This window comes from Hyperolius riggenbachi, chromosome 1, assembly GCF_040937935.1.
Source record: "Hyperolius riggenbachi isolate aHypRig1 chromosome 1, aHypRig1.pri, whole genome shotgun sequence".
Lineage (NCBI taxonomy): Eukaryota > Metazoa > Chordata > Amphibia > Anura > Hyperoliidae > Hyperolius > Hyperolius riggenbachi.
The window spans coordinates 487184397-487197210 of record NC_090646.1 but is presented as its reverse complement, the minus strand read 5'-3'; the positions used below and the strand labels follow the sequence as shown (position 1 = coordinate 487197210).

The 12814-nt window shown below is 42.8% G+C and overlaps 1 protein-coding gene across 1 annotated transcript in view; it reads right to left on the bottom strand.

Moving 5' to 3' along the window:
• The window catches only part of LOC137522254 (myosin-6), a 50047-nt gene extending 38001 nt beyond the window's left edge, over positions 1 to 12046 (bottom strand). Inside the window, exons 1-7 of the mRNA XM_068242285.1 lie at positions 12021 to 12046; positions 8875 to 8922; positions 6380 to 6588; positions 3885 to 4028; positions 3599 to 3755; positions 1067 to 1094; positions 871 to 976 (exon numbers count right to left, since the gene is read on the bottom strand). Coding sequence (XP_068098386.1) covers positions 871 to 976; positions 1067 to 1094; positions 3599 to 3755; positions 3885 to 4028; positions 6380 to 6580 — 636 coding nt within the window. The 5' untranslated portion in view covers positions 6581 to 6588; positions 8875 to 8922; positions 12021 to 12046. The remainder of the gene's footprint in view (positions 1 to 870; positions 977 to 1066; positions 1095 to 3598; positions 3756 to 3884; positions 4029 to 6379; positions 6589 to 8874; positions 8923 to 12020) is intronic.
• Positions 12047 to 12814: the final 768 nt, after the last annotated feature.

The following is a 12814-nucleotide window of genomic DNA, read 5'->3' as shown; positions in this document are numbered from 1 at the left end:
GGTGTACATACATCTGGCCCGTAGATGGCACTGTGCAACTTATATTTCCTATAAGATGATCTGTACTGCTTTGTGTTGTTGGTTCCTGTTTATGCATGCTAGAGACATGGAGGAAAGTAGTGCTTAACCACCCTGGCGTTCTATTAAATGAGCCAGGGTGGCGGCACAGCAGTTTTTTTCGAATTTTTTTTCTAAAATCATGTAGCTAGCCTAGCGCTAGCTACATGATGCCCCCCTCCCTGCGGCGTCCGCCGTACCTGCGGCGCGTACCCTCGTAAGGAAATCCCGTTCTGAACGGGATTTCCTTTAGGGCTTCCCCTGTCACCATGACGACAATTGCGATGACATCATCGACGTCGTGACGTCAGACGGAGTCCCGATCCACCCCTCAGCGCTGCCTGGCACTGATTGGCCAGGTTGCGCAGGGTTTTCGGGGAGGGGGGGGGGCGGCGTGTTACGCGGCGAGTAGCGGCGCATTGGCGGCAAGTGGCGGCGATCATCCCCAAGACGCAGCAAGCAAAGTGCTTGCTGCGTGTTTTCAAAAAAAAATTATGAAAATCGGCCCAGCGGTGCCCTCCTGAGCGGTGCCCTCCGGGGGTCATGGACGAGCTGAGCTCGTCCATACTGCCAAGGAGGTTTTAATGTAGAGAGCTATTAAATCCTGTAAATAAACCTAGTTTCAACTTCCTGCAGCTTTGTATCTTTATTGAGATATGAAAACTGGTATTACTTTTTATACTTACTCTGTACAAGGTATCTATAGCGTTTCTACCATGTTTTATTTACATCACCTCTGAAATAGAATTTTGTTTCCATGAAATCATTTTTCTATGTGTATCTCCCCTTTATCTCTTCTGTATCATTCCTCACCTTGTTTTGGCTGGCTGCATCTTTTTTTCCTCCTATGGCCGCAATGCTGGCAAAGTACTGGATGACACGTTTGGTGTTGACAGTCTTCCCGGCCCCAGATTCTCCACTAAGGAAAAAAGTAGAGAAATAGCAATGAGAATAGTGGGAACAGAAAACAGAGTTCTAAGAATGGAGATTCAAGAAAGGGAACACCTACGTGATCAGGATAGACTGATTCTCACGATCTAGAGAACAACAAACAGAAATATATAGTCAGAAACACACCTCATCATTTATTCCAGGTGACACTTCACTAAATGAGGAGCTGATCCAGTGGCCCTTGTTATAAGTAGTATTTCTTGGATCAGCAAAAAAGGCAACAAGGTGAATAAAATGCCTGGCTTCTTGTAGAAATACTACACAATAGATGGAGAACCATCTAATAGCTAAAAGTAAATATCACAGTAAACCAGCATCCAAAACTGCTGAAGACTAACATTTAACATTTCTTAGTTGTTACAAAGAATATAGTATGTTCAAGAGGTAAATAGAGAGAAAGAGATGCTGGCACAGCAAGCCGTCTACCATCCAGGAAAAGAGGAGGGGGAGGGCAGCTTGATCCAATGTTAGGGTGTATGTGTCATCCGCTGTGCATTCTCAGCGTGCTCAGGCCTAAACAGTCTGCAAACATGGAAGAGAGAGGGAAAAGAGCGCCGGCACTACTGTCATACACGTTTATTCCATATTCATTGGAAGGTAAAAACACATTTGTCCATACAAAAAAGAATGAGACACATACCGTTGATAACAAATGGATGGTGCGGTGGGTGCAAGGGGTGGTGGTGCATGGCCTGACGGCCGTTTCGCGCTATTTGCGCAAATAGCGCGAAACGGCCGTCAGGCCCTGCACCACCACCTCTTGCACCCACCGCACCATCCATTTGTTATCAACGGTATGTGTCTCATTCTTTTTTGTATGGACAAATGTGTTTTTACCTTCCAATGAATATGGAATAAACGTGTATGACAGCAGTGCCGGCGCTCTTTTCCCTGTCTCTTCCAAAGAATATAGTATATATATATATATATATATATATATATATATATATATATATATATACATAGATAGTTCTGCTCCTCACCCCTCCCACTCTGTTGTGCAACACATGTCGTCCTTCCCCCCTGCTCTATAGCAACAGTACACGTCACTAATCTGTAGGGTAGCATGCATCTGTACAGCACTCGGCCCCAAACTGTCACATGAGGGGTCAAGTACTGACCCCTGCAAGCGATGGTAGTTGTGTGGACACACCCTAAGGGTAGGGGCTACAACAGTCACCACTTTTTCTGTTTCCTGGACTAAGTAGAGTTGAGCTGCTAGCTCAATGTGACCACACTACTAAAGTCAAACTAAGTGGCTGGGTAATGCACTGGTTAAGGGCACCACCTCTGAATTAGGAGACCAGGGTTTGAATCCTGAATGAAGCCAGAACCTATACAGTAAGTAGTCCTTTTAGCAAGACTCCCTTACACTGCAGGGTGGCCTATTGAGTGTGCCCTTAGTGGCTGCAGCTCTCAAGCCCTTTGAGTCTGACAGGAGAAAAGTGCTGTACAAATGTCTTTGTCGATGCATTCATTGCAGTGAGCTTGCAGTCACTGCTCTCAGTGTAGCCACTAAGTTAAACTATCTAAGCACTGCTAAAAAAAAGAACTTTATTGCTGTAGATGCAGATACACAAGTATAAATTGCACATACCAGTGACATTGTCCAAATAACATGGGTGGGTGCAGAACCTCTAGCACCCTGCACCCACCCACGTTATTTGGACGCTGTCACCAGTATGTGCAATTTATAGCAATAAAGTTAATTTGAGCAGTGTCAACTTTTTACCTTCCTCCATTGCTGCATGTATACACTAAAGCAGGCCATACACTGGCCCGATTTGCGCCCGTTTCGACAGCAGATTCGATCACTGGGATCGAATCTGCTGCCAATCGTTCACGCTACACGCCGAATTTCGATCCATTTCGTCCGATCCCGTCGATCGTGCCGTGCGGAAAATAACCGTCGATCGCCCGCGGGTAAAGAGCGCATCGCTAGCGGCGTTCGAGTGCCCGACGACCGACGCAATAGAGCCCGCATACATTACCTGCTCCGCCGGCGCGACTGCAGTCTCCCGGTCACCGCTGCTCCGTCTGCGCTCTGGTCTCCGGGTCCGGCATGCCTCACTTCTTCTAGCCCGGCAGGAAGTTTAAACAGTAGAGCGCCCTCTACTGTTTAAACTTCCTGCCGGGCTAGAAGAAGTGAGGCATGCCGGACCCGGAGACCAGAGCGCAGACGGAGCAGCGGTGACCGGGAGACTGCAGTCGCGCCGGCGGAGCAGGTAATGTATGCGGGCGGGCGGGGGCAGCAGCAGCAGTACCACCACAACAGATTGTGAACGGTTTCAGGCTGAAATCGGTTCACAATCTGTTTGCTGTAAAGGTAGCCATACGATCCCTCTCTGATCAGATTCGATCAGAGAGGGATCTATCTGTTGGTCGAATCTGATGGCAAATCGACCAGTGTATGGCCACCTTAATCCAGGTCTGAGCATGCTCTGAACTCTCACGTATACAGCCAGCTGGTATCTTTTCACCCCACTTCATCTCTTCGTATCTGCAGTGCCTATGAACTTCTCTTGTTTGATAGTTAAACTATCAAACCTTGAGACATGTTTGCTTCGAAGCACCAACCAGTATAACTAACCTGTGAGCATGTATTGATAGGCGTTATCAGAGATGGAGAAGATGTGTGGTGGAGCTTCACTCCTCTTCTTCCCCCGATAAGCAGCCACAACCTCTGCATTGTACACAGGAAGCCACTTATAGGGGTTCACCGTCACACAGAACAGCCCCGAGTATGTCTGCAAAAAGAGAATAATACAAAGTTATAGCTGCAGAGTATATTTATAGAATAAACACAGAACCATATCTAATACATGAGGAAATATTCATAAGTAGGGATTTATGAAATATATGAGCATGGCTCTTACATAGATCATCCAGGCTGCATAACGCTCTTTGAGGTTGAACAGCACGGCTGGCTCATGTAGAAAGGTCAGCATGGCCATGTCCTCAATTTTGTCGAACTTGGGTGGATTTTGCTGGTGAACATCACTTTCCTTCACAGTGACAGTCTAGACAGAATCATAAAAGGCATGGGATTACTGATGGAGGTTTAATACATACAAAAAATAAAATAAGTAGTTAAAATAACATAATAAAAAGACTTTAAATGATTCCTAAAATTTGCATATTCTTGCAACATTATTTTGTAAACCTTTGTGCACACAAAACAGGAGCTAGGTGATCAGAGTTTCTAATTACTTTATACTTATATTTTTCTGAAACACCAAGGACGTGTTTTTAAAGAGAACCTGTACTGAGTACAAATATTTAAAATAAACACATGAGGTAACTTCAAATGAACATTACATATTTACCTTGCCATCAGTTCCTCTCAGAAGCTCACCATTTTCTTCTGACAATAATCCCTTCCAGTTCTGACAATATTTTGTCAGATCTGAAATAGATCAGTTGCTGTCAGTAAAATATCAGTTGCTGTCAGTTATAGCCGAGAGGAAAACTGATGTGCCCGGTAATGTCAATGTTTCCCTATGGCTCAAGTGGGCGATGTTACAGTTTAACTGTGTGCTGACCAGAAAGCTGTTATGGGTAATGGCCATTTTCAAAATGGAGGACGAAAAATTCCCTTGATCACAGTGAACAAACAGGACGTGGGAGAGGAGAAAGACACTGAGGAGTAGACTACATGGAAGGTAAGTATGACTTGTGTATGCTTATTTTGACTATTCATTTTCAGTTCAGGTTTTCTTTAAGTTAATGCATAGGAACCTCTTACTATGCTATAATGTTTCTAAAAATAAAGATTCTACTAGAAAAAAAGAAAACCCCAGATCCACTCTTAGGACACTTCCAGATTGATATCATTATTGGATGAGGTACTTCCCTTGCCTGTATTTTGTAGTATGGAATCGTGTAGCACTTGTTTACATTGCAGCCCTAGTAATCCCAGCCCATTATAAGATACCGGTACCAATGCCATCCTTGTTCAAATGAATGGGAAGTTGGGTCATAATCAAGCCAGGTGGAAGTCATTACCACTATACAAGGCCGGCCAGCACTGAATACTCTTCTGCTGCCTCCTATGTACTCTAAAAGTGACCATTTTTTCAAATAAAGAAAATGTTAGCATTTTAGACGGTGATATCTGCTTTAGGTTGCATATTTTATGGGAGAGACACCTTGGCAGTAATGTTGCTTCCAGATTTAATTAAGCTTCAAGTGTCCCCAGAAAACCATGTTCAGGAAAGAGAGTTTCCCTTGTTTTCAGTCATATCATCCTATTATTCCTTGGTTCGGTCTCTCTATGCAGATACCCTGTTTAAGGAATAATATTGTGCACTCAGGAGTTCAGTGTCAAAGTAAATATATAATTTTCTGGTTTGCATGAGAAAAATAGAGAACACCAAGAGCCCAATATAGTGTAGTATGTACTAGTATTGTATAATTGGAAGAGTAATAATATTAATGTAATACTCACAAACCAGGGTTACCAATTAGGCAACCACTGTCAAAGCAGGTGGGGAGATGGGTGGGTAATAGAGGAGGTAGTGGTAGACTTACCTCCTCCACAAACAGAACAAATGACTGTGGATTTTCAGTCAAAACAATTTTATTGGATACTCCAAATAAAGTGCAACGCGTTTCGCTCAGCGTTGATGATACTGGCAGATGCTGTTTACTCCTATCTGTTATTGCCTGATGAAGCGGGTTTGTACCCCGTGAAAAGCGTTGCACTTTATTTGGAGTATCCAATAAAATTGTTTTGACTGAAAATCCACAGTCGTATGTTCTGCTTGGAGGAGGTAAGTCCACCACTACCTCCTCTATTACCAAGATGGGTTTTTAAGTTCTTTTAGTGTTTTTTTATCCTGTTGGTGCCTCTGTTATCCTATTATCTATATCAAGTCCACCCTAGGTGGAGGGTTGTACCCTTCCTTCTTCTACTACAGAGAGTGAACTACAGAGGCCCAACTAATACAGTACTATACCCCAGTCTATATACTGTACATACATCTAGAACTCAGGCGACAGGAAAGGTAGAAGATGGCACCTGGAGGCTCAGGTACGGTAAGTATTTTCTGCTGCATGGGGAGAAGGTTTGTGATTTTTTTGGCCAGGTGTTCAAGCAACTGGCATGCACACGTATCTGGCAATGCCCGCCTGTGCAGGGGAATTTGCTGTACCATGAACTTATTAAATGTTAACATACAGTCATTGAAAGTATATTAACCTTGGGGGAGCTGTGGAACCCAGTCTTTCAGCACAGCAGAGCCCACAAACAGCCTTCATCACTGTGAGTTCTGCTGGCGATTTGTGCTGGTCAGTTGAGACTGCTGGTTAGACTCTACTGTATTACAAAAATGACTCTTATTAAGATTGTTTATTCTATATAATGCTTTACCTTGCCACCCTCAGTCTCAGCTGTCACCTTGGCCCCGTCACGGCTTATGATTTTGGCTTTAACATACTCCTCCTGGGGGTCTGTAACAAAACATTCTGTCTTGATGTCAAAGGGACGAGTCTGAGCTTCTAGTCGCTCCTTGTCAGACTTTCGGAGGTAGGATGCAGCTGCCCCAAAATCGGCCATTAGGGCGTCTCCCATGGTGAAGCCTAGAGAAAAAGACAGAATTAAGACAATAACGTCTCTATAGTGTTTATATTTTATATACAGTACTATATATATTTATAAAATATGTATGTCAACGATGCACTGCTGATGTAGATTTTTTAAAATAGTCCAATAAATATGAAGCATGCCTGAACCATGGAGAACAGAACATAGGAGGAGAAACATAGCTCCATTCTTTATAGAGTATGCTGTGATCATTATTATTTTTTTTCAGTAATTATAAAGCGCCAGGCAGCATTAACTGAAGCACTGTACAGTAAATACATAATTTTGTTATGTCACAAGGTTAGGTAAGCTTTGATCACTAGAAAATATAATTGAACCATAAACAATACAACGGTAGTGGTGGATCACCCCAAGGCACATGGAGGGCACTCAAGAGATGGACCAGAACCACACCAGGAACTAAGGCAGGTAAATTATATCACTGGAATGTCCAGAATGTAAAAGAAATTGAGTGAGCCTAGCTCCTTGCACTGAAATCTGGCCGCACCGCAAAGATGCATTACAAACTGATTTATAGAGAAAGAAAAAAATATGCTTTTATGAAACAATTTACTCTGAAAAACTGACCAGACAGACATAAGAAAATTGCCAAAGTAACCTATGCAAGCTCTACTTACCCGGGGCTTCCACCAGCCCCTGGCAGCCAACCTGTCCCTCGCCACAGCTCCACTTTCAGCTCCAGCCCAGGGTCCCCGCCGCTGCAGAGGCCGTCATCGGCAGGTCATCCTCTACTGCGCCTGCTCAGTAGAGGACGTCCTCGCGGGGTCGGCTTTTGCACTGTGGGGCCCCCGGGCTGGCGGGTGGGAGCGGAAGTCTGGCGTGGGACATGTCAGCTGCAAGGGGCTGGTGGAAGCTCCAGGTAAGTAGAGCTTGTTAATTTGGCAAAAACTGACATATGCCCATAGTGGAGCCCCAGATAACTGTTGAAAATTGGGTCAGAGTGCCTTATTGGCCTTTATTACCTGTCTGAAAAAGAAGGGTATTATTTTACTTTGCTGATTGTTTGTTGTTTTCTACCAATTTTATTATTTTATTTTATTACATGTTACCTGTTGTCAGAGTCTGGTTATCTTACTTACTCGTAATGTTTTGGTTGTCGGAATGATGCTTCTATTTTACCTCTGTTCATAAAGGCCTGTTTTTATTTTTTTCCCCCTTTTCTTTCATTAATAAAACTGACTGTTCAGTAAAATTGGCATAAAATATCATTTATAAAGCTATCTGTATGGCCACCATAAAATATTATTATTATCTTTTTTTTTGTTTGGGTGAACTGATGTTTTATATGGTAATTGCATGTTTTGTTTTATATGCCATGGAAAATGATAGTGCTATATAAATCCAATAATAATAATAATAATAATAATAATAATGAAAAAATATATATTTTGTTTTATATGGATAACTTCTGATCCATTGCTCTTATATTATTTTATAATGTGGTAACTTCTATATCTCCCCATCTGTGGCTGCCCATAGGTTGTGTGCAGTGCTACCAGACTGGCAGGTTTTGCATCAACTTAAGCTATTTAAAAAAATGGTTTGGTGGGATTTAGTGGACTTCAGGGACAAGTGCTGTACAGATATGCTTCTATGGAGAGGCGAGGGGGGATGGCAAGCGAGTGGAGGTCATCAGACAAGCAAAAGGCACCAAGCAATAGTGCTTGTATAGCGATCCAGCAGGATGGAAAACTATGTGACATTGTGGGAAAGCTGCTCTGACATTAGAATTTGGTCATGAACCATTGGCTCTAATGATGAAAATCTAGTGTCCATATTTATTATTAGTATTATTATTTAGTATTTACATAGCGCCGACATCTTCCGCAGTGCTGTACATAGTTAATAGTCTAGTCACTAACTGTCCCTCAGAGAAGCTCACAATCTAATCCCTACCAGAGTCCTATGTCTATGTATGTATCGTGTAGTGTATGTATTGTAGTCTAGGGCCAATTTTTAGGGGGGGGGGGCAATTAACTTATCTGTATGTTTTTGGGATGTGAGAGGAAACTGGAGTGCCCGGAGGAAACCCACGCAGACACGGGGAGAACATACAAACTCCTTGCAGATGTTGACCTGGCTGGGATTCGAACCAGGGACCCAGCGCTGCTAGGCGAGAGCGCTAACCACTATGCCACCTTTTAAAGTAGATTTTGACTATTTTTGCTTGTTTTTGAACAGCATTTTGGTTGGCTCTGAATATTATATTTCACATCTCTAAAGAAATATCATTAGTAGGATTAGATATAGATTTGTTTTACCTTCTTTTCAACTGACGAACCAGAAAGGAACCAGCAAGAGGACACGTTCTGGACAGAAAAATAAGGTATAATTAACATTTGGCAATGGAAATAATATTAGAGATAATCAGGGAGTCCTGCTAAGAGGCGCATGTTGGGATTATAGAAACACATGAGATAAAGAGAAGAGTCAAGTGTTACAGAGAGCAAGTACAGCATCATTTATTGAAACAGAAAGATATGAGGCAGTGTTAGACAGATAGCTGAAGTGTTGGAGATGGCAGGGTACATAGTGCTGTTGGCAAGGCATGCAAAGCTTATCATACTGAGCTGGGAGAGTATCAAAACATAGTAATCATCAAACACAAATATGTCTAATATTGAAGCCATAAGATGATGTAATGTGGAAGCATTATTACAAATGCTGACTTTTTAGTATGGATTAAAAACAGTATCGGATAACACCAAAAGTACAAATTACACTGAAGGAAATGTATTATAAGGGAACGTGCCACTTAAAAAGGCATGTACTAACCAAGAACAAAAATGGCCTAAAACAAGGGCATTTCTCAAGTCATTTCAACCAAAAGTTTGATCTAAACTTGATTGGGAAAAGACATTCTCTTTATCGATCGAAGGCGGAGGCAGGGGCATAAATAGGGGGGAGCAGCCACTGCGACTGAGGGGGGGGGGGGGGCAATTACTAACCTATACCCTTCCTCTGACACTCCAGATCAGGTCTTTTTGTGGCTACATATCTTATGAGTGTGAAGATCCCGGTGGACACACTTGTCTTATGAGGCTTGTAAGATGGTCCCCCAGGCTATAGGGGTCACCAAGAAGAGGCAGAGAAAGGGTATTGAACAGTAAGGAGCCCCATCAAAGTGTTGCTGATTTTTAGTTACGTCCTGAGGAGCAGATGATCAACAGCCACATAGTTTTGCATTGCATTAATAGGTAAAAAAAAGCTGGAGGTGGTGGCATACTTATCAATTCTGTACAAATATCTGCTGAAATCTGATTGAAACTGAGCAGTGCATGGCAGAAAAATGATCCAAATTGTTGGATGGAGCACACGTTGCATATTATTTGACAAGTTTTAGTCTCTGACATCTTATTACAACAAACACCATTAATAAAGCTACTGTATTTTTTAGACTATAAGACTCACTTTTTCTCCCCCAAAAGTGGAGACAAAAAGTCACTGCGTCTTATAGTCCAAATGCAGGGAGTTCCTGAGTTGTGAACACCTGCCAATAAGAACCTCCAACCCACCATAATGCCAGGGACTCCCTGTACTGTGCCCATGCAGAGGAGGACACAGGGGGACAAACTGAGGACACAGGGGGACACAAAGAGGCATAGAGGAGGACACAAGGAGGACACAAGAAGGACACAATGGGGCATAGAAGAGGACACAAGGAGGGAAGAGGGGGACACATGGGGGACACAGGAGAACACAATGGGATACAGGAGAACACGGGGAGACACAAGAGGTACAAGGGGACATGAGGTACAAAAGGGGCATAATCCACAAGATGCCCCTTCACCATGGATGCACCAGGTTTAGTATATTTTTTTTCTCTGGTTTTTGTCCTCTAAACCTAGGTGTGTCTTATAGTCCGGAGCGTTTTATAATCCCAAAAATACGGTAATTAGCATTGTTTTCACAATGTCACAACTGGGGTTAATTCTCTAAAGCCTCATCTACACGCGTAGATGAGGCCCCGATCCGACGGCTCGATTAGCCGCCGGATCGCCTCTTCCGCGTCCCCGCCACGTCCCCACTCGCCCGCACGTGCGCCGTATTCGATACCCGCTCGTCCCCGCGCCGCTTATCTTCCGCTCGATTCCCTGCCATTGTCCCCTCGCGGGGAATGAGCAGGGAATTGGCGGTAGCAAGATCCGACCTGTCGGATCTTATCAATCGAGCCGCATTAGCGGCTTGATTGATAACACACATCGGAGCCTCATCTACGCGTGTAGATGAGGCTTAAAGACTGTTCTCTGGTCAATCAGGGTCAGGAGAATTATTAGAAAAAATTTTATGAACCTGAATGAATGTTTGATGTCAAATTGGCAAGGCCAAACCGTTCTCTCTTTAGTTAGCTAGTCCTAAATCTAAGTACACACTTGCAATAATGGTAATTTAAAATGATCACTCAAAAGGCTCATGCACACGGTGGGATGATGTCGCCCGTCAGGCATCCGGGCCCAATCCCTTGGGCGCATTGCTGGGCCAAAAGCTGTACAGAAGCTTTCTCTGCCTGAAAGAGTTAATATTCAGCTATACAACTGGAGTTTTTCTCCAGTTGGGACCCAGTCAGACCATAGCATCCCTCACTGTTAAGGAATTACAACCATAAAACACTTTCCTGGCAGAGAACCGAGCTTCTGAGAGCAGGGAATAGATAAAAAGGTCAATAGTTCATTTGTTTTAGCTCCATTAGACACAGGGCAGACTTTGTCATTGAGCTGAGACAAAACAATTAATTTTTTTAAGTTTTTAAAAATAACATAAACCTGTGAGGTAGCTAAAAGTCATTTTTAGGAGTAGAAGGATAGATACAATTGTTTATCCAGTGTATTTTCACTTAAGGTTCTATTTTAGCACTTGGCTTACACTATATAGGATTGTAGAGCACAACGGTTATTTGAGAACAGGGCAGGCATACTACAGGGATATAACTTAAGACAAAAGGAACTGCAGGCATTTGGCACTATGAAGTTAGTATTACTATTATCCTGTGATAATCGCTATACAACATCCTTCTCAACCTTTTGTTCATTTTTTAACCATATTTTTTCTAAATGATAGATTCTATTTAATTTTAGGCCACCTTCTGCATAAACAGTTAATCAATACTTATGAATCCCTGCCTACACACCTACTGCTAATAGCAATATACAACTTCAGTGTAAAAAAAGTAAAAAAATGCTACAACAAAATTAGTCATTGCCTAGAGCAACCAGCTAGAATTCTTGTATTATTTAGTAGCTGATTTATTAAAAACTGTTCCAATTTTGTTTCTATTGTCTTGATAAACTGGCTTCACTAATTGTTGGGGAAAAAAGTGTGTTAAAACAATGGTTATATTGTCGGCAGTGGTTATTATGTAGAGGATGCAGTATGGTACACCTGTTGTGTGTGTGTCCAGTGAACTTACCCCAGGCCTGGCTGCTCACTCTGCCTTGGTGACAATAGAACATGTGTCCCTTTTGTTCCTTTATAGCCACAGCTCTCTACCTTATTTGGAACATGTCATCTGTCTATTTCTATTGTGGGCTACCCCCCTCCTTTTTCCAAATCTATTATCCGGTCCCATTCACCTACTAGCTATTGTCTCTGCAATTTTGGGTGTGGGTGTGTGCCTACGTTTGTGCGTCTGTGTAACACAACCCTTGAATGACATGGAGCAGATTGTGGTGAGATGACAGTGACCCAGAAAAAGCAGGTTTTCCATGTAAGGAGAGGCTGGTACCTCTTAAAATTTCACACCCTCATTCCCCTCTGTTCACTTCTTGACCTCTCTGCCCTCTGCAAGAGCTGGATTTAGGATCCACTTGTATGCATTCCTGAGCCTAGGACAATAGGCAGAGTGAGAGTGAGGAGCTATTTCTGGGAGATGGGTGGCCTTGAGCTGTCTGCAAGCAGCATAGAGAATTCACTCCTCGCCACAATATTCTGTCTTCACATCCTTTTGTTTCACAAAGTTATTTCTGAGGGGCAGCTGATCGCAGTACTCATTGTGTTAACTCTTCCCTGCAACACAAAGCCCCACTGAGCCCACTGATAATCCTGCTGTACTTAGCATGCAATACCTACAGCTATCCATGGACTAAGTGTCAAATCGAAGGTTAATTAATATACGTTTCTGCTTCAAAAATAGCACCAAAGGTGTATAAGACAGAAGAGCAAAGTCAGAATAATGTAAGTGCAAAAAATTACAATGGAAACATT